The sequence below is a fragment of the Emydura macquarii genome, unplaced genomic scaffold (genome assembly GCF_026122565.2).
Source record: "Emydura macquarii macquarii isolate MOO-44397 ecotype Brisbane River unplaced genomic scaffold, CSIRO-AGI_Emac_v2 contig_1119, whole genome shotgun sequence".
NCBI lineage: Eukaryota > Metazoa > Chordata > Testudines > Chelidae > Emydura > Emydura macquarii.
The window spans coordinates 3,057,016-3,079,484 of record NW_027131256.1 but is presented as its reverse complement, the minus strand read 5'-3'; the positions used below and the strand labels follow the sequence as shown (position 1 = coordinate 3,079,484).

The following is a 22,469-nucleotide window of genomic DNA, read 5'->3' as shown; positions in this document are numbered from 1 at the left end:
CCTGCTTAACACAGGTCTCGTGAATCAACCAGAAGTATCCCACAATTCCATGGGACAACTTCTTTAGTCCCCTCTATCCCAACAATCTACAATCAACTCTACTGAAAATGGAAGACACCCCTCTTTGCAAACAGCAGCAGCTCAGGTCAGCATTAATCCATTCTCTTCTAATTATCGATCTGCAAGCACACTATGAGAGACCCTCCTGGGTTGCAGTGGAGAACAAACCAATTAAGACTTTTGTAAAGTGACGTGTTTCCTGGTAACATGCAGGGTGCACAGTAAAGTTTTCCTACAGTGCACTGTGGTCTTAGAGCTAGAGTGGCCACATTTCAAAGGGGGTGCTAGGGTCTCTGAGATAGTTACTTTGACTTCGATCTGCACACTGCAGTGTGGATGTCAGAGCCCTAGGTTCAAGCACAGGTTAGAAAATTCTTAAAATACAAAGGGTTAAAATACAATGTAGATGTTCAAGGCCTAACACGTCAGTTGACTCGAGTCCCACTAACCCTGGATTTATATTGCAATGTAGACATTTTCCTAATAGACGAAGGATAGAATTAGAACCAAGGAATACCAATTCCCAAACTTCAGTCACTAGTCAACACTCCTCCACCCCCACCCCAAAGCAAATGGCTTAGCAAATGACCTCTGTGCACAGTAAGACAGCTTCCAACAATTATTAATTCTCCAGGCTTAGGTATTTTGGCAGCAAATAAACTAATGAAAAAAGGTGAATAAACAAAGAACTGAAGATTAGCAGTTTCCCTGCATAAAATCTATTCCTGCTGCTGCATCATAGTTATTCTCTTCTTGGTAATTAGTTCTTTCATGCAGTCACCTGGCACAAATTAAATTCTGTATGACATCTTAGGATTGATGTTAGATAGTTTTATAAAAGAGGGATGCTGTTAGAATTGACTGATTACTGCAGAAACAGTGTTTGCAAACACATGTTCATATTTTGAATGACTGTTTGGTGTGACAACATTGGTGCTCCTTTTTATTAAATAGGATCTTTGCATGTGAATATCTTTGGAATGGCTGTTCTTCATGTGAATAACCATACTGGCATCCTAAGAAGGGTGTTGGTGTGCAAACAAGAATATTCACTATTTCTTATTCTCCTGTTTTAAAAGTTATCCATCCAGAGAACAGAAGCAATACCATGGAACTTAGATGACCAAATTGTTGCACCCAAACTCTTTGGCAAATAACTGTGAATAACAAATACATAATTTACCTGTAGCATTGTTAAATAATTCATTAATAGCTTCAGTTCTATTCCCAGAGAATGGTTCAGAAATATCTTGTATTTAGCTTAGGCAGAGATGGCAGCCTGAGAACAGATCAATGAAAAATTCTGAAAATGAAAATTGTCGTAGGGAGGACTGTATTTCCAGGACTTCCATTATTTCAAGGATGAAATATGAAAACAAGTCTTGAGAGATCTCCTGTGGATGAGCGAGGCTACATTCTTCAATGTTCCATATTTCAGTCACAATGTGTTCCAATGAATATATCAAGATAATAGCACAAAGGGGACATTACAATCTACTATCACTGTGTCTTACGTCACAGATGAGGATTTGGAGAAAAATGAGTTTAACAAAGCTATCTACCTACCAAATAGTGCAGATTTCACACATTCTGCTCCAGCTGCCCAAAGAATGATGCTGATGAGTTCTAAAGTGTCCTGTTCAATCACACAGGACTGGTAGCCCAGTGTAGGTCCTTAAGTGCTGGGAGGTATAAAGTAATGAGTAATAGGGGGAATTTTCTGTGCTTCATTAACAACATTGAAGATCTCTTTTCCAATAAGAAGGGAAAAAATACTTTTGCTAGCTCAGAGAACAGCTTTTCAGTATTGCAGGTTTTTCTAATAAACCTTGCCCTCCACAAAGAAAATGCCCTACCGTGAAGTCTTGAATCCTGAGACCATGATAGAAGTAATGTTCCTATGTTTTCTTCAGATGATCTCTACAAGTAGATCTACATAAGAGTGGCCAAATTCATCTCTGATATAACTTCAGTGAAGTTAAACCAGGGTTAAATTTGACTCTGTCTCAAATATTTGTTGATAAAAATAGACAAAGCCACCAAAATGGGTAGATAAAAATGATCAACAAAGTTCTTATTTGTAGCACAATTCCAAACCTGAGCTGGTCTAGAAAATAAACTCTGGCTTTGCTAAGTGAAAGACCGGAAAAGCAGAAATAAAAAAAACTGTGTGAAGTTGAGAATGAGTGTGATTTTACTAGCTCACCTACTTCCAGACCTGCTTAACCTCAAAACAGCTGATGCTACACTAGTAAATAGGAGGCACATCTGCCCTTGCAAATGAAATGATTACAAGGTGGTTATCTGATTCACCTAATGACTTACTATCCAGATACTCTACTTTAGTGTCTTACAGTTTGTGTTATTGGCAACAAAGAATGCAACATCTCATGTTTATTAATCAGAAGGGAAGACAGTGTTCTCTCTGGATTTTTCAATCTACTGTACAAAACATAGCAATAATTCCTGTCCATTATGCAACAGCTTTGTTACAACATCTTTCTTTCTTCTACCCTGTCCACATGAAAGTTTGGCTTGGGGGCAAATGCCAGTTCATCCTAGTCATGAATAAGGCAGTTATAGTGGGCTAGTGTGTTGAATACGCCAAATGCTCCTATGAACTTTTTTTGAGATAGTGGTTTCAACAATTTGATGTTTTATTTGTAATATAGAATCAGCAGAGGGATCTGGAGAATGCATTTAGATTGACAGTGGTCCCAAAACTACATCTCTACTCTGCAGCAGCAAGACTGAATCCTTTTAAATTTAAACTGATGGGAGTTGAACACTGAACTATTTCAGGGTTCATTATATTAAATACATGTGTGATGTCATTGACCTATTCTAATATATTTTCTTTGCATTTTTTTTAGATTTTCTATTCCGATGTAGGCATTCTCTTTAGATTGTCTTTGTTTTGTGCGCTGGAACGGTTTCATTGTTCACCACTGTGGACAATAATATTGATTTTCACCCAGCCTCTGTCAGTATTTCATTCTTTGGTCTTTTAAGTTTGCATCTAGCTTTGCACAAAGGCATCTTTCTATTCTTGATATTCCACTTTGAGTGCTGTGAATCAACTGAAAAAAATTCTGTTATCTTCATGGAAAATGAACCTATGTGGCCTCTGATTTCTAACACAAATGTGGAGGGAATCTAAATGGGATTTTCAATTCAGCTGAATAGCACAGGCTCAGTATTCCCGACTCCATTGTTTACTAAAGAATGACTGCATTAATTTGGGTTCTTTCCTACACAGGCTTGAGAATATTCCTCATTCCATTTATACCATAGAATTTTTTCTTTCTTTTCTTGAGGGACATGCTTTCTCTTAGTCACAGGTATCTAAATATATTAAGTTCTTTGTGACTACTTCAGCACCTCACCATCTCAGATTCTGACCTTTGAGACTCCTGACATTTCATCTCACACTCCTGCCCTCCCATCCAATGAAACTCCTCTTTGCAGACCAAGGGCCAGATCCACAAAGGTATTTAGGTTCCTAAACCTAAGTTGTAGGTGCCACTACAATCCACAAAACCCCCACTCAGCTGCTGCTGAACCCTGTATATGCCTAAATTCACTTGGTGCCTAAATGCTTACTGTAAAAATTCCCTATGCACCTAAGTTTCTGCCTCTGGGCTTGCCTCACATTAGGCATCTGGACACCTAAGCCCCAGTGTGATCCACAAACCGGGCAAAGAATTGGGGAGGACGACTGTGGGGGCCAATCTGGTAGGTGTGCTCTGAGCACACCTAACTCCACGCAAAATTGACAGGTGCGGGTGGGAAGAAGGACCTCCACTATAAATTGTAGCCCCTTTGTTCTGGTACTTGCATGGGATGTGGGAGACCCCAGTTCGGTTCCCCTGTCTGAGTAATGAGAAGAGATTTGAAAAGGGGTTCTCCGACTCTCAGGTGAGTGCCCTAACCATTGCACTGTGGGATATTCTGATTTGACTCTCTCTTATTGAAGCCATTCCACTTTAATTAAATAATTCAGTATTAACTGGGATACTGCTTAAGGCACTAATCTGAGAGGGCCTCAACTGGAGTATTGTGTCCAGTTCTGGGTGCCATATTTCAGGAAAGATGTGGACAAACTGGAGAAAGTCCAGAGAAGAGTGACAAAAATGATGAAAGATCTAGAAAGCATGACCTATGAGGGAAGATTGAAAAAAATTGGATTTGGTTAGTCTGGAGAAGAGAAGACTGAGGGGGGTCATGATAACAGTTTTCAAGGACATAAAAGGTTGTTACAAGAAAGGGAGAAACATTGTTCTCTTTAACCTCTGAGGATAGGACAAGAAGCAATGGGCTTAAATTGCAACAAGGAGGGTTTAGGATGGACATTAGGAAAAAATTCCTAACTGTCAGGATCATGAGTGGCGTGTGACTCCTGCCTTTGGAGAGGGTGGGCACAAGTCCTGAAAGCTCCCTAGAAGTGTGGGGGGCCACTTGCGCTTGGACTGTGGCCCCACCTCCCTTGCTTGGCCCAAGGCCTGTCCCCACTCAGCCTCCTCCCCCAAGTCTCTGCCTATGCTCCATGCCCCGCACCTGCTCAGCCCCCTCCCTCGGCCCCACTATTCACGCTTCTTTGCCCCCTCCCCTAGATCCCTCTTGGGGAGAGGAATGAGTGGCAGGCCTGGGGGGCCTCGGGAAGGAGCAGAGAGGAGTGAGCAGTGCATGGGTGGGCTTTGAGGGGAGGCAGAGCAGGTGTGGGAAGAGGAGCAGCGCAGGAAGGGCCACGGTGGAAGAGGACAAGCGGGAGCAGGGCCTCAGGGTGGAGCACAGGCGGGGTCATGGCCTGGGCTCTCTTTCAACAATGGTGCTCCAAAGATGGTGGGATGGCACACCTCCAAAGGGAGGTGCACCACATCCTGTTCGGGGAAACTTAGCATCCCCTAGCCCAGGGGTAGGTAACCTCTGGCATGCATGCCGAAGATGGCATTCGTGATAATTTTGACTGGCACTCGCACTGCTAGTCCAATTAATGCAGGGTTCCTGGCCCTGCCCCTCTCTCACGTGGTCCCAATGGCGCCCTGTCCGGAGCTGTGCCATTCCTGTCCCCAAGCAGTGCCGCGTGGCAACTGCTCCCCCCTTCTGGCCCCACCCCTCTCCCACGTGATGTCATGTGGGACCAGTGCTCTGGCACCCGCCACTTTAAATTAAAGTGAATCGATGAAGACTCAGCACAACACTTCTGAAAGGTTGCTGACTGCTGCCCTAGCCTCTTATACCTGCTGCCCATGATCAGGGTAGTTAAGCACTGGAATAAATTGCCTACGGAGACTGTGGAATCTCCAGTCATTGGAGATTTTTAAAAGCAAGTTAGATAAACGCCTGTCAGGGATGGTCTAGAACTAGATAATATTTAGTCCTGCCTTAAGTGCTGGGAACTGGACTCGAGGTCCCTTCCAGTCCTATGATTCTATGACCTATAAGATTTTTTGAGCCCACAGAGGAGAAATTAGTGATGTCCAATTTGTTTCCTTCTTCACAGGCAATCCCTTTTGAGATGATTCTGTGGAACTTCAGTTCCTACCATTAACATTTTATTTCCAATAGACCTTAGACCTCATTCACTACTAGATCATTCATTACTGAAATCAGGGCAGTTAAATCAGCATAAAACTAGAGTAACACAGTATTGAATCAGGCCACCTAACTGCATCACTCTTTGAGATCATAGTATATCAAGTTAATTTTCAAACTGTGCTATAGAAAACTCCCTTTAAACTGTAATATTGCTTTTCTCTTTTTAGCATGTAATTCATACTCTTTCATACGATGCAGTGAAATATCTTCCTTCAAATTGTAATTTAACTTTCCTTCTGAGGAATTCTCTAACATTCACCTTATGCCATAATAATGTGCAACAAGGAATTATTTTTCAAATACAGTTATGTGATTTTCTCTTCCATCTGAACATGGGTTATGTCTTGCTGATTCCCCACAGTCTCCCAGTAAAAATGTAGTGATCATGCCATATCTCAGAAGCTGCATCAGCATATGCAGGGGTCATTACTGAAATCAGGTTTAACTTAAAATTGTGTTTGATTAGAAGAACAGAACTGTGTAAAATATAGAGGTATGGAAATGTTTTAACCATCACTCAACTCCCCATCATACTCTAATGTGGCTCATCTAAATTTCATCAACTTCAATTCTTAAAGGGATTTCTGTGACCAGTTAATGGGTCAGATTTCAAAATTATAATAATTGTACTTCCTGAAATCTGATTTATACTGGGAGCAAGAACCAGCCTTGTAAATACTAGAGGGGATTTTAAGAGACCTATGGGAGTTAGGCACCTGACTTCAATTGACTTTTAATGGAATTTGGGTCCCTACCTCCTTTAGGCCCCTGAATACAAATTGCATATTATGAGAAAGATGGGGAAGTCTATTAAAGTTTGATGTATTAGGTAAAATGAGAAGCCTAGAGAAATGTTATCCATTCTATAGAACACTCAGGGAAAGGGTCTTACAAATACTATTGATACTTCTGTAGAAGTGACTCATCGTATTCTGATATAGTTTTCACCATTTCCTAAAATCCCTTTGGAGATAATTAGCTATCATGCCAAAACTCCTTTATACAAACTAAATTTTGAAGACAGAAAGCAGCCACGTGAGGATGTGTCTGTGGTTAAGGTTGAGCAATTAGTCTGTGCTCTTGAAAGCCCAGGATCCCTACAGATTTTCTGCTGAAATCTATACATATTTCAAGCACCTTCCCTAACAACAATGTTGAATGAATCATCCAAATCAGGCCAATCATCAGGTTTTTTAAATATCTTCTGTTAGCTCAGGGGGTACCTGTGCATTAAAAAATAAGATAAGGCTCATGAAAATTGTGCCTCCTACAGCACTATTTTTATGCAGTACAGATATTAAAGTGCAGATATTAAATTACTTTCTAAAATACAGGTTGACTGAAAAATTCTTTCCAATTTTGTTCATTGTGATCAACGTGGTTTCATGTGAAACAGGGATGGCTCACAGCATTACCAGATCACATAATATTGTACATACTGCTTTATCCAGTATCACATCTATGATAGTTTAAACCTCAGGTCATATAAAAAGCCTTTGATTGTGTGGTATGGTGCTATCATTTTCCTGCTTGTGATAGTATGGGATTTGGTCATAAATGCTTCACCTGGGTGAAAATGAAGTACTCAGTCCCAACAGTTGGAATTTGTATCAATAAAGAATGTAAGGGTTTTAGCTTAAACAGAGGCACCACATGGAGCTTTCTCTTATTCCACTTATTCCTGCTGTCTAGATATGGAACTCTTTTATTGCAGAGAATTCCATCTAATAAGGAAAGTAGTGGTATTAGAATGTGTGATAGCTAATATTGTACTGCAATTCACACTAATGATGATTTTGACATTTATAAGCAACCTTGATATATCAGTACATGATACCTTGAAGGAATACCCAGTATTCTGCTAGCTTCTGTTTCTTTCAAAATAAACAATAGTAAAAAAGTGCCTTTCCCCATAGATGTGTTCCTCTGGAATCTACAGCTACAAGGTATGGGGTACGGCTGGGTTTTGCCCTTTCCATTTGGGGTGGTCAGATACTGCTGATACTCTCTCCACAGGATCCACAGAAAACCTTTCCAGGGTCCATGAGGAAGGGTCAGAGGCTGTGCATCATCCTCACACATGGGGAATCCAACACAAAGTTAACAGTGGTAGAGGCTGTGTTGGCCCTGGATTTGGGGGGTGTTTTATTTTAGAAGTTGATGAAGCTAATTGCAATTACATTCTGTGCATTTAGCCATTATAAATTAATAAAATAAAACACTACATAGTTAAGGGTTAATTTGAATATGCAGAGCTTTTAGAGGCAAGGTTAAAATTGCTTAATGCAGGCTTGCAGTTTTTGCTATTTAAAATTTTTAAAAGTCAACAATTTAAGACTGAAAAAAGTAAGTGGATGGGCACCTTAAATTTAGGCACCTTTAATACAAAAGCTTCTTATAATTAAAATTATTTTAAATTTTTTATTAATAAATAGTATATTAAAATTTAAAAAGTAATAACCCAGTAAATGTCACTATAATTTGTGTTCTGTAATAATTAATATAAAAATAATAAAAAGTATTTTGGGAGCAGTTCTCTGAAGCTATTGAGAAAAAGATGTATGCCTAATACCTATACTCACCGGCGGAGAAGCAACCAGACATTGCTGATCTCCCACAATTACTTAATACTGTCCCAAATTCTAGTTAATTTTTTGGAATGGTCTAAACCTATTGCTTATGTTTGTGTGTGTGCTTAAATCTAATAAATAGTAGTTTTAGACAAAAACACGCTTGCTTGTATTAATCTTCATCAGCCAGAAGTCCTGTGTTCTGATTGGCTGTGTTCCCATTCCCTGAAACCAGCTGGAGGGAACTGAGGTGGGTCCTGAAAACTGGGTAAAAGATTTGGTGAGCCAACCAGGAGTGGTGGAGAGGAGGGAATGATTAATACACAGAGTTTGTTTGTTTATTTTGCAATGCGGAGTGGGACAGTGGAGCAAGGTAGCAACCTGTAATTTTCCACATTGTAGTCTATGAGTTGATTTATGGTTACATTCCATTATTGATTTACGGGCTCAGGCTGATAGCCTGGTTAAGTACAAAAATATGTCAGAAGGAAAGGGAACATATGGGGGGGAAGCTGGAAATGGTTTTGGGTAACAGCTTGGCAGATTTCATGCAGGAGCATGATAATTTTTGTTTTTGGTGGCAGAGTGCTTCCCACCCCCCTTTCTTCCCCACCTCCAACTTCAGCAGAATCATTTGAAGAAAACTTGCAGTTTACCACATTTTAGTCAACTTTTGACTAAATAGGGCAAATTGTATTCCATACAGTAGAACATTTTATGAAATAATTAGATAATTGTAGGTGGGACTGGTAGCACTGCCTGCTATTAAGGTTGTCCAACACTTCCCATTATAAGGCCCTGTTTTCAGTTGCTTTTAACTTTGCTAAACTGTAACTGTTTGGGCTGAAATTTTCCATTCTGGATGTGTGCCTCAGGCTGAATTTTGGGCGAAATTTCAGCCAAAACAGTTCAGCTGTTTCCAAGAATGAGGCTAGGGAAAGATACATTGTCTTGCCCATGTTCAAAAATTCTTGTGACCTTTTCTTTGAGAAACTCTATAACCCCCATGCTTTGGAGTAGAAATTTGAAATGTGGCAGGGAGGTGGCCTTTGTGTTTGGAATGTGCCTTTGGCCAGCCCTGTGAAAATCTGCCCAAATTTGGCCAAGTTATAATTCTTTGAAAAATTGCAGTTTGCACATATTCAGACTTGCAAGAGCTTAACAGTTAAATTCTTAAAAGTTTCTCTTCTCACTGAGCATGCTCCATCCCCTAACAGCTCCTTTGTGTGACTGGACTGCTCATATACCATCCCCGCAGAACACCTGAGCATGCTTCAGCTGAGGGAAGCTGGCCTGGCTGGCATGGGATGGGGATGGGCACTGGAACTGAGAGAAGGGAAGCTCTCTTGTGTTCTCAATGACCCCTCCAACTGGATCCCAGGTAGTGAGGAGGAGGAAACCATCTGATATGAATGCAAGACCAGGCAGAAGGAAGGGAATAGATTAGGACAAGGAGACTGATAAGGCTGGGACTGGAATTTGGGGGAGAGTAATTGTGACTGGAAGTAGGAGGGGGGGAACTGGGATTGGTTGGGCAAAGAGACTGAGACAGAGGGGAGGGGAAACTGGGATTAGTTGGGCAGGGAGTTTGAGACTTGGAGCCGTAGGGAGGGAAAGACTGGGAATAGGAACCAGTGAGGGAATTGGGTGGAATACTGGGAGCTAGTTTTCGGGGGGGGACACTGAGATTGGCCAAGGAATTAGAGGACAGTCTGGAGTTGGCTGGAAAAGGAAACTGGAACTAGGAAGCAATGTGGGGTGGGGAATGGGGGCAAGTGGGAGGAGAGACAGATCTGACAGGTGGTGTGCGGGTACAGAACTAAGACTGGCTGGGCAAAGATACTGAGACAAAGGGCCCAAGGGTAAGGATGGGGGACTGAGATTGGATGAGGAGCGCCCAGAGGGAGACTGGGACTGGGAGCTAGTGCATGGGAGAAGGGGAGAGACAGACTAGGTCAGCAGCTGAGAATGAGAAACTGGGACTTGCTCAGCAAGGAGGCGGGGACTGGGATGATAAGCCTGAGGAGTGGAGACTGGGACAGATTAGGCCAGAAGAATGGGACTGAGATAAGGAGCCAGATATGGGGAAGAGACAGGACTCGGACAGGGACAGGCTGGCGGGAACAGGGTAGAAGTGGTCAAGTTCGGGGGAAATGGATGGAAGAGAAACAGAATGGAAAATAACTAGAGTCCTGTAGCACCTTAAACAAAAAATTTCTGCGGGCATAAGCTTTTGTGGGCTGCAACCCACTTTGTCAGATGCATGGAATGGAAACCACAGATAGAGGATATATATATATACATCCAAGGCTAAGAAACATAACAATGGGCGGGGCAAGTGCTAACAAAGTCAATTCAGTTAGGGTAGATGAGGCCTATTCACAACCATTGATTAGAAGGTGAGAATGTGTGAACAGTGACAATTACTTCTTGTAATGAGAGAACCATTTCAAGTCCCTATTCAGACCCAGTCTGATTGTGTCAAGTTTGCAAAGGAGTTCCAGCTCTGCAGTTTCTCGCTGAAGTCTGTTTTTGAAGGTTTTTTGTTGAAGTATGGCAACTTTCAAGTCAGCTACAGAGTGTCCTGGGAGATTGAAGTGCTCTCCGACTGGTTTATGGATGTTACCATTTTTTATGTCTGATTTGTGTCCATTTATTCTTTTGTGTAGAGACAGTCTGGTTTGGCCAATGTACATGGCAGAGAGGCATTGCTGGCACATGATAGCGTATATTACATTAGTAGATGTGCAGGTGAATGAGCTCCTGATGATGTGGCTGATGTGGTTAGGACCTATGATGGTGTCACTAGAGTCGATGTGCGGGCAGAGTTGGCAACAGGGTTTGTTGTAGGGATAGGTTCCTGGGTTAGTGTTCTTGTTGTATGGTGTACGGTTGCTGGTGAGTATTTGCTTCAGGTTGGGGGGCTGTCTGTAAGCAAGGATAGGCCTGACTCCCACGGCTTGAGGGAGTGAGGGATCATCTTCTAGGATAGGTTGTAGATCCTTAATGATGTGTTGGAGAGATTTTAGCTGGCGGCTGTAGGTGATGGCCAGTGGTGTTCTGTTGTTTTCTTTGTTGGGTCTGTCCTGTAGTAGGTGACTTCAGGGTACTCTTCTGGCTCTGTCAATTTGTTTCTTCGCCTCTCCAGGTGGGTACTGTTGTTTTAAGAATGTTTTATGGAGATCCTGTAGGTGTTTGTCTCTGTCTGAGGGATTGGAGCAAATCCGGTTGTACCTTAGGGTTTGGCTGTAGACAATGAATCGTGTAATGTGTCCAGGGTGGAAGCTGGAGGTATGAAGGTATGTATTGCAGTCAGTTGGTTTTCGGTATAGGGTGGTATTAATGTGACCATCCCTTATTTGCATTGTAGTGTCCAGGAAGTAGCTTTTTTGGCAAATTTACTATTTGCTGACAAAATTTTGCCTAGTTCTGCTTACATCTGCAGCTGAAATCAGTGGGAGCCATGCTTGAATATATAAAGTTCTATATAATTCTACTCTGTAAAACTACTCTGAAAAACCAAATCCACTCAAAATTATTGAATTCTTTTGACCTTAATCTCTCTGTGCCCACCATCAGTAAAATGGGGGTAATACTACCCCCTTGTCTCACAGAGGTATTGTAACAATACATTAATTAATATTTGTGAAGCACTCAGATTCTATAATGTTGAGCACCACAGAGAAGCCCATGAGGTTATTAATAATTCTGTGTTCAGATCAGGGTTTGAATAGTAAGGCCTGGGGCCACACACTGAATAATGAGAAGAAAACAAAATATTAAATAGCTTACTTACTAAGTGAGTAATCAAGCTGCACTGAGTGAGGCAGGAGTCCTTGTCTGTGATCTTGCAATTAACGACTATCTGTTAATTAAAGACTGTAGGTTAGGGGGCTGAACTGAGGTGGCACAGGCAATCTTAAGTTTGGCATTTCCTAACTTTTGAGTACTTGACTTGGCAACCTAAATAGTGATCTTTTAAATTAACATTTTATATAATATTGAAATAACCTTATCTTGGTATTTTGAAGTTCATCATTTTCTTAAATATAGTGAAACTTTGGAACTGAGAGAAGTAATGCAATTTGAGGTTTTTATACAAAATTTACAGATTTGATTATAAGATATAAATAGTCTAAGATCTAAATAAAGGCAGAAGAACCAGTTCTGCCCTTACATATATGGGAGACAAGGTGGGTGAGGTCATATCTTTTATTGGACCAATTTCTGTTGATGAAAGAGACAAGCTTTCCAGCTTATACAGAGTTTTTCTTCAGGTCTGGGAATTGTATTTATATGGATATGATACCTGTTGGTATTGTTATGAATTACAAATACACGCTTGATTGCATAGTTATAAATTTTTGTTGGGGATCATTTCATATTGTTTACATAAATTACAATGCAAATTGCAAATAATGTAGCTGACAGTAAATTTGAATGATCTGCAGACAAGAATAATTCATGTAAAAAAAATCAAGAATGGTTTTAAATTACATATCCATTTTAAAATGTTGCAATTTTTTTGTTTACAAATAGGGAACAGAGGTGGGATTTTGCAAATCAATTAATTATTTATTGTGAATTATTCATTCAACTCTTAAGCTCCACTGTAAGATTAAGCTACAAGAATTGCCAGTTCCATTTTTATTTAAAAATGGTCAGCATTTTTTGCACCTCCATCATGATTCTTTCAAGATTGTGTATTTGAATTCAGTCATTACAGAGAGGGAGAAAAATTGCATTTAGCGATTCATCTCCTATCTTATTAGAATGTCAAGTGTAAGATGTAGGAAGAGAATGTTACTTTAAGATAATATATTCCATGCCACCAGTAAAATATACATATATGTAATATAAATAGAATGGAGTTAAAATAGAATATAATACAACACTCAGAAATACTATGGCCTGGTTTTTAATATCCCCAAATAATGGCAGTTAGGCATATGCTACCCTGCATCTGCATATCTGGCAGTTAGATACGTAGCTACAATAATTTGCTCTTACAATAAACTCCACCCAAAATTAGTTACACTTATTATTTTTATGGGACAAAAAAGGAAGGATGGTTTTCAAAATCATGCTGTGTATGTTTATACAATGCAATACTAAAGCTGACTGTCTATATATGTATGTCAAGAGAAGACCTAGGGACTGAGGGTCTCCAATATGTATAAGTAGCATGTACAATAACATCTGATCTAGAAACAGTGGGTCAGATTTTCCTCTTGTCTATCAGTAATGTCCGTAGTGTTACACCATTGTAAATGTGATGTGAGGGAAGAGTCAGTCCTGAAGGCTTCAGTTGTACATGCCTTTTTATATTTATAAAATATTTACACTTCTAAGGAAATGGTGAGTTGTTCCCACAAATCCATACTGTACTTGCAGAACAAATATACAGTTCTGTGGGAAGTTTCATCTTAAATTATTCTCAAGTATCAGCATTTATACTTCCCTTGCATTCTGGATATTGGAAGCTGCCACTTTACCTTAGACCTTGTTCTTTTTACAGATCATGTAAATGGGCACTGTACAAGCCCAACCTCCCAGACTTGCAGCTCTGGAAAACGGCTCTCCAGCGCAGATGTTATGAAATCAAATCGCCGAGGGCCTGGGAGACCACCATTTAGAAAAGCACAGTCTGCGGCTTGCATGGAGATTTCTTTGCCAGTCACAACAGAAGGTGGGTGCTAATGAGCATTTTCCATAGGTGTGTGTTAGTTTCACTTTTCCACAAGATGTGAAAGCAAACTAGTTACACACTATTTAGCATGATCCCTGTCTTAGTCACTTCTCTAAACTGCTGTCTTCATTTGATTGTTTAGAATTAGAATGATCCCTGTGTTTTAGTGTTGTTACTAACCAGCCAGCCTGTTACTGACTTTTGTGCTGCCTAGAGATGCGGTATACCAAACTTCCTGAAACTCTCACAGTCCTCCTACCTTTTCTTTGAGCCTGGAAGCTTTGCTCCAGAAAAGTGATTGTTCATCTGAATTTATGCACAGTCGCTCTGACATCAAAAGTTTAAAATATTCTGATCCCTATTTAGTCATAAGTAATAGTCTGAAAAATGAGAAATATATTTATTAGACTGAGAGTTTAACTTTTGCTCATGCGTTGGTTTATTCTTTGGTATTAAATATAATTAAGAGCCGTAAATTCTGCAATCCCCTGGCCGTGGAATCTGCCCATTACTGGAGAATTGTGGTCCAGAATCTAAGCTTTCTTTAAAATAATTTATGTTTTGAGCTCTTGTGTATGTGAATACAGCCTCCAAATCTTGAACTAAGTATAAGCCATGCAGTATTGTCTACCTGAGTATGCAGACACACTCAAACCATAGTTCTGAGGGGTATAAACTGTCCCATTCATGTTAAAGGGTTAAGTGCAAAACTTAAAATATGCCCATTTAAATGTCAGCATTGCTTACTATTTCAGTGCCAATCATTTTAACAGAAGCATCCAGCTAATGTGCTTTTCGCATAATCTCAAAATGCCTCCCCTGCCTCCCCAGATGCTGTCACTCACAATTGTCCTTCGCCCACTAAACCTACAACTTCCCTCCCACCCTCCACTGCTTCTACAGAGCAATAATGTGTTGTTCATACAAAATGCTTTGGCAGTCAGCCACCGAAAAAATGTAATATCAAAACAAACAGTACAGGGGCTACTCTACTGCTTGTATTATTAATTTTAATATTTAACTAATTAAAAACTCAATTTTTAACTTAAATGAGGTGGCCACACAATTTCCAATCTGCCTAAGTTAAGACAACTTCCCAGGGCTTCCCTCTGGGCCATAGCACTCCCTGAAGTCTCTGCAGTGCTGCAGGCCCACCTACAACATGCCCCTTCTGTACCCAGCACCAACTCCGGTATGACTTCCACATCATGGCTTGCTAAATCACTGAAAGATGGTCTTTTGCTTGTGTTCGGCGATGCCTGCACCAAAGTAATTCTCCCAGAGCCAGAACAAGAGCTTTTAGAGCCCCTTTATGCAGCCTCAGTCCTTTTACACATTGCATGGGGAACAGAGCGAGGGTGATTGTCTCACCCATACTGTGTTGATGCACCTTTTACATACGAACTGTAGAAAATACCTTTGTTCCCAGATGTAAAAAGATCCCTCTACATACAGGAAATTGACAGAACATCAGAACCCCCTTCATTAGTGAGCATTTCTGATAGCTGGATCTTCAGAGTTTATTAATTAGGATGTGATAAAACAGAGGAATTACTGCTGATCCTTTTCTTCATGACAATTTGAGATTACACCACAAAATGACAGAAGACTGCTGAAGCTGACAGTTAGTATGGAAATGAATTCATGAAGCATGTATTATCCCAAGATGGTGATCTAGTAGGGATTAGAGTGCAAGTCTAAAACTCATGGGCTGGTGGGAGGCAAGCTGGTGGATGCAGCACACTGTGCAAAGTAAGCATGCTACATTGTTCTCAGGGAACTCCATCCAGCTAACTTAAGGGGCAACATTGATCACTTCCAAAGGAACTACATTTAGAAAAAAAATGAATGTAATGTGGAGACATTGAAGGGGGGAACCCAGAAATCCTGATCTCCAAAAAATATGAAATCACACTGCAGTCTCTCCACAGGACATAGCAAAAATGTGATCTTCCAGTCTTCTGTCAAAGAAAATAACTCTGTTCAAAGAATATGCCCTCTATAAGCGCAAATGTAAATACAGACTAGATAGTTCAGGAGTGAGTACAGTACCAAGATAGACTTAGAGAGGTCTGATGACGTCATTGTAAGCTGCTTATGAATAACAGTGGACTTCACATGTGAATTAACCTGGATGTTCTCTAGGTTAGTTATAGCTAATATTAATAATTAATATATACCTCGTATATAGCACTTTTCATCTGTAGATCTCAAAGCACTTTACAGAGATAGTAAGTATCATTATTATATTATAATAGGGATCTATTTTAATAGGAAGTTTAAAAGCTTTCCAAAGGTAATGATTTGTCAGTGAAAGGATAATCTAGCTTTCCTTGATGTCAACAAAAGAATACTTAAAGGTAGCAGTGATGTCAGTGAAACGGTACTGTAACTCCCACTAATATCAGTGAAATTACATTAACGATCTATTCTCTGTCACAGTTGACAGCAGAATAGTTGGTAAGGGGTATATTATATTAATATGTAATATGATATGTTTATATCTATACACACACAAAATTGTTGTTCAGGATACATATAGACTAAACAAGAACAGCCTTCTTATACTTTATAGTCTCATGTTGATAATAGGATGGAACCCTTTTAAAAGAATCCTTATCTTGAAACAAACAGACCTAGGATGTTATTTCTATATAATTAGGTTAGCTACTGTGTTAGTTCTTTTGAGGTTCAGTTTAGCAATTGATCTGCATCAAATGACTAGTATGTAAGTATTCTTCCACAGACATTGTTTTGGCATGTTTTTTATTCATCTCAGTAGTGTTTTGTATTAAATACTATTGCCAAAAGTGATGTGACCCCTGCAAGGTTCTTAGCTTTAAAAAAAAAAAAAAAAAAAGACTGCAAAAGAAAATGCTGAGAATACATTTTCTGTCTGGATGAGCTCATTACATTTCAGACATTGATCAAAATAGAGGCTTCTTTTGGCCAAGCCATTAAGAACCTTTGCTAAGCTTTTCACAACTGGATGTCAATCTTTCACCCACTATTAAGGAGTTTATGCCACAATAAACAGCACATGTAATTTGGAAGAACTGACTGCCTGTGCTCTGAAGTGGTGAGCACACTTCAATAAAATACAGACTTTATTCACTTGATCCTTCACAGAAGGAGAGGCGAGGCTAGGTTCACAAAGGAACTTGGGCGCTGCGATGCTGAGCATTATCATGCCAAAGTTTTAGGCACCTAGAAAATCATTGAGATTCACAAAGCCTGCGTTAGGCACCTCGGTTCCCTATAAAATGAGCAGGGAGAAATGGGCACCTTAGAATGGGATTCACAAAAGCCAGCATGCTAGGCGACTGCCTCTCCAAAACAGCCAGTAGGATGTGCCAAGCTGAGGGGTGTGTGCTAAGCCCTGCCCCTCTCGTAGAGAACTAACTCCGGGCTGCTGGGAAGTGCCTCCCTCGGTTTAGGATTCTCAGCTGCAAACCCTATATTTGAGATAAGCGCCTACGCTGCTCTAGCCAGGAGCCGGGGAAAAGAGGAGGAGGACTTCCCTCAGACCTTCTAGCCCAGTGGTGGAGGTATTCATCTGAGAGGGAGAAGGGATTTGAAGAGGAGCCTGCCACCTCTCAGGGAATTGCCTTAACCACTGTGCTGTGGGATATTGTGAGCTAGAGCTCCCTCAGTCTCTGCTGGTGAAGCTATTCCAGTTTGGATTAACTAAAGAAAGAGTCACTGGGTGCAAGAGAGAGAGACGCCGAGCATGGGAATGACGCTGTAGCCTGGTGATTAGCGCACTCTCATGCAAGATGGCTAGTGCATGCCCCAGAGCGTAGCAGAGCCATGTTTAAATATTGTCTACCCCTCAGGCAGAGGGGGGACTTGAACTGGGGATCTCTGACCTCCCAAGTGAGTACCCTAACCAGTGGGCTAAAAGTTTTGAGGGAGAGCCCCCTGTCTCCTGGCCATTTTGTGTAAGCTTGCCTCTGGGAGCCCTATCCAGTAGGTGAGATCTGAGCTTACCTACCGATCAAACCCTGCAGCTGAGTTATGCTGAGGAGTGCCTATCTTCCTCCCGACGTGTGAATCACTCTTGGGCTTAAGCATCCTGCCTCCAGGCATGGGGGCAATAGTGCACATGCTCAGAGGCAGAAACAGGGAATTTTTACTTCAAAAATGTAGGCGCTGAGTGAGTGTAGGTGACTACAGGGTTCGGCGGTGGCTGAGCCATAATTTTGTGAATCCCAGAGGGACCTGACTCTGGGATTTAGGTGCCTACAGAAGAAGTTAGGCACCTAATCCTTTTGTGAATCTAGCCTGTGGTGTTTCCAAATCAGAATGGTACAATTTTATTTATTCCTGTATCATCCTTACAGACGACTATCTAAATACCTTAAAGCAATTTTCATAAGTAATAAACACACTACTGTGGTAAATTTGGGTGGTTCTTACTTGTGTAATTTCGTGCCTTTAAGGAAAGCCCTACTGCACTAATAGTATATGATGGTGTTTTAATTTCCCCTTCTAGTTCCTGCTGTTTCCCCTATATGATAATTGATTTGATGAAAAAGATAACCAAGTTCTGTGACTAACCACATTAATAAATATGTTAAAACACTAAATCAACCAGTTCTTCCCACACTGCATTACAATAATAACTATTTAATATGATCTGACCTTTTAATACAATGAAAAATAGTCTGTATATTTCCAGCAGTTTCTTTGATGATTTTGATGTGAACCTTAGGTAGGAGGGGTTTTTTCCCCAGCTGTCATCTTGAAGATATCTTGCTAACTCTTGCCTCTTTATTTAAGAGGAAGCAGCATGGGCTAAGGGATTCCTTGTCTAGAAAAACATTTTTGATGAACCTCCCTGTTAGGTAGACTGGCTTGTGAGAGAGAGAGAGAGTAGAATTGTTCTTTCTTATTCTCCTCTAGCTGTTTCAAACTCTTCAGCTTCATAAAGAATTGCAGGCTTTTACAGTCTTTAAAAAAACACAACTCAAAACTAAAATATCTTGTCGTGGCAGAGAAATGGTGACTACAACTTGATTTTTATTGTTATTCCATTAAAATCTCTCTCCCTCACTTTTTTGTCATTCAGAAGAGAGCTGGTTTGAAAACTTTAAAATAAAACTTTTTTCAGACAAAAGTAGAGTTTTTTTTAAAGTCTCTTTTGGCTCAGAATATAGTCAAAAGGGGATGCCTTTTAAAATATTGCGTATGGTTATTATTTCAGCTTCAGAGCCTGTTCTTCCAAAAGAATAATTTATAGATCTGATAGTTTTGTCCTGCTGATAGTCCTTGTCAATATTGGTCATTGGACATCTCATACAGTATTTCTGATATGCCCTTCATGACATTCAAATTTCTCAGTTAAATCTTGTCAAGTTTTTCCAATGTGCCTTTTGGCTTATCAGTTTTCAGAAATGTGATATTTTCAAAGCTGCAATAATAAACTTGCTAGCTTCTGAACCTTTGATATCTGGTTCTAAAAAGACACGTTCAAGGAGACTCTTGCAGGCTGTTAATAGCCTATTATTAATTCTAAATAATCCTGCTTTCTCACGCTTTTGATAAACCTGTTTCCTGCTCGTATTAATTAAACCATTACTTATTTGTACTGTGTAATGTATCTGTTCTTCTTCGAGATGTGTTGCTCATGTCCATTCCAATATAGGTGAGTGCACGCCACTGTGCACGGGTTCCCGGAACTTTTTTCCTCTCAGCAGACCCCGTAGGGTCGGCTCTGGTGCCCCCTGGAGTCCCGCGTGCATGCCGCGGTATGTGAGGCACCGCCGACCCTACGGCCCCTCAGTCCCTTCTTTCTGCCAACTCCGACAGTGGGGATGGAGGGTGGGTGTGGAATGGACATGAGCAACACATCTTGGAGAAAAACAGTTAATGGTAAGTAACGTTGTTTTCTCCTTCGAGTGCTTGCTCATGTCCATTCCAACATAGGTGATTAAAAAGCAATACCTTGGAGGTGAGTAGGAGTTACCAGTGAGCTGCCCTCAGCACGGCTCTGCCGAATCCCGCGTCCTCTCTCGCCTGCTGAACGATGGCGTAGTGGAACGTGAAGGTATGCACCGACGACCAGGTGGCGGCTCTGCAGATGTCCTGCAGGGGCACTCTCTCCAGGAAGGCCGCAGAGGTGGCCTGAGCCTTGGTTGAGTGCACTGTGACGACACTTGGAAGTGGCATATTCACCTGCTCATATCAGCACTTGATGCAGGAGGTGATCCACGAGGAGATGTGCTGGGTGGAGACAGGTGATCCTTTCATCCGGTCCGCCACTGCGAGGAAGAGCTGCATCAATTTCTGAAACGGCTTTGTCCTGTCGATGTAGTAGGCCAGAGATCGTCTCACGTCTAGCGAGTGCCATCTCTGCTCCTCCTCTGAACCGTGTGGTTTGGGAAAGAACACAGGGAGAAAGATATCTTGGTTATAATGAAACTGGGAGACCACCTTGGGTAGGAAGGCTGGATGTGGCCTCAACTGCACCTTATCCTTATAGAATACAGTATAAGGGGGCTCCGAGGTCAAAGCTCTAATCTCAGAGATTCTCCTAGCCGAGGTAATGGCCACCAGGAAGGCTACCTTCCATGAAAGGATGAGCAGAGGGCATGAAGCCATGGGCTCGAAGGGGGTCCCATGAGTCTGGAGAGGACCAGGTTGAGATCCCAGAGAGGCACCGGGTCATGGACCTGTGGATAGAGCCTCTCCACCCCTTGAGGAACCTGACAGACATGGAGTGGGAGAACAGGGATCTCCCCTCTAGCAGCTGATGGAAGGCCGAGATGGCCGCCAGGTGGACCTTCAGGGAGGCCAATGCTAGACCCTGGAGTTTTAGCTGGAGCAGGTACTCCAGTATTGCCTGAATAGGAGAGAGGCTTGGCGGAATACTCCGGGACTCCGCCCAGCAGGTAAACCGCTTCCACTTAGCCCGATACACGACCTGTGTTGAAGGTTTTCTGCTGCCCAGCAGAATTTGTTGGACCTGTGCCGAGCAGGCTCTCTGTCCCTCCATCAGCCACAGAGCCTCCAGACCATGAGGTGCAGGGAGTCCAGGTCCGGGTGTAGCAAGGGACCACGGTCCTGGGAGAGCAGGTTGTGATGTCTCAGGAGCTCCAAGGGTGGGGTGATCGACGGGTCCATCAGCATACTGAACCAGTGCTCTCTCGGCCAGGCCGGGGCGATGAGTATCACATCCGCCCTGTCCCTCTTGATTTTCAAGAGAACCTTGGGCAGGAGTGGGATGGGTGGGAATGCATACATGAGGGTCCCCGTCCATTCGATGAGGAAGGCGTCGGATATCGAGCCTAGCTCGCGGCCCCGGAGCAAGCAGAACCTCGGCACTTCTTGTTCCAGGATGATGCGAACAAGTCCAGTTGGGGAACACCCCACTTGAGGAAGATGGAAGTCATGACCTCTGGGTGCAACAACCAGTCGTGGCGGGGTAGAAACGACCTGCTGAAGTGATCCGCCTTGTCGTTCCTGACCCCCCCCGGGAGGTGAGAGGCGGACAAGTGAAAGTTGTGCCTCACTGCAAAATCCCACAGGCGGATGGCTTCCTGGCAGAGGGCTGAGGAGCACGCTCCCCCCTGCCTGTTTATATAAAACATGGCTGTGGTGTTGTCCATCAGCACCTGCACCACCCTGCCCACCAGGAATCTGAGGAACACCTTGCATGCTAGTCTGATGGCCTTGAGCTCTTTTACATTGATGTGCAGGTGTCTCTTCTCCCCCGTCCAGAGCCCCTGAGTGCCCAGGTTGACACTGATGTGGGCTCCCCACCCCACATCCGAGGCATCGGAGATCACGGTGACCAGATTTTTGAAAGGGACACCCCTCATCACTACCCTGGGGGTCCACCACCAGTTCAGGGAGGCTAGGACTGACAGGGAGACCCTGACCATCCTGTTCAAGGGGTGTCTGCTTGGCACATACACCGAGGCCAACCATGCCTGGAGTGGCCTGAGCCTCAGGTGAGCTAGCTGCACTATATACGTGCAGGCTGCCATGTGGCCCAACAGCTGTAGGCAGTGCCTGACTGTTGTCATGGGGCATCGGTGCAGCTGGGCGATACTCGCAGCCATAGCCTCGAACCAAGGTTGCGGAAGGAAGGATTTGGCTAGGGAAGCGTCCAGGGCGGCCCCGATGAACTCTATGCGGTGCACCGGGGTTAGTGTCGATTTCTGCTCGTTTATAAGCAGACCCAGCCTGTTGCATGTGGCACAGGTGAGGGTCACACTGTCCTGCACGTGGGACCTGGACCTACCCCTGATTAACCAGTCGTCCAGTTAAGGGAAGATCTGCGCACCCCTGCGCCTTAGGTGGGCAGCCACTACCGCCATGCATTTGGTGAATACCCTGGGGGCTGACGAGAGGCCAAAGGGTAGGGCCGTAAATTGGTAATAGAAACCAGCCACCGTGAAACGAAGGAAGTGCCTGTGGCTGGGAAGGATAGATACATGGAAGTATGCATCCTTCAGGTCGAGGGCAGCATACCAGTCTCCTGGATCCAAAGCAGGGATAATGGAGGCTAGGGAGACCATGTGAAACCTGAGTCGTCTGATGTATTT

The 22,469-nt window shown here is 42.4% G+C and overlaps 1 protein-coding gene across 3 annotated transcripts in view; it reads left to right on the top strand.

Annotated features, from left to right (window-relative positions):
• STXBP5L (syntaxin binding protein 5L) overlaps window positions 1–22,469 on the top strand; it is a 354,593-nt gene that overhangs the window by 307,589 nt on the left and 24,535 nt on the right. For 2 of the 3 annotated variants that reach the window (XM_067546369.1, XM_067546368.1), the window contains one exon: window positions 13,747–13,917. The exons of the other annotated variant lie outside the window; for it this stretch is intronic. In XM_067546369.1, coding sequence (XP_067402470.1) covers window positions 13,747–13,917 — 171 coding nt within the window. The remainder of the gene's footprint in view (window positions 1–13,746; window positions 13,918–22,469) is intronic. 3 annotated transcript variants of the gene reach the window in all.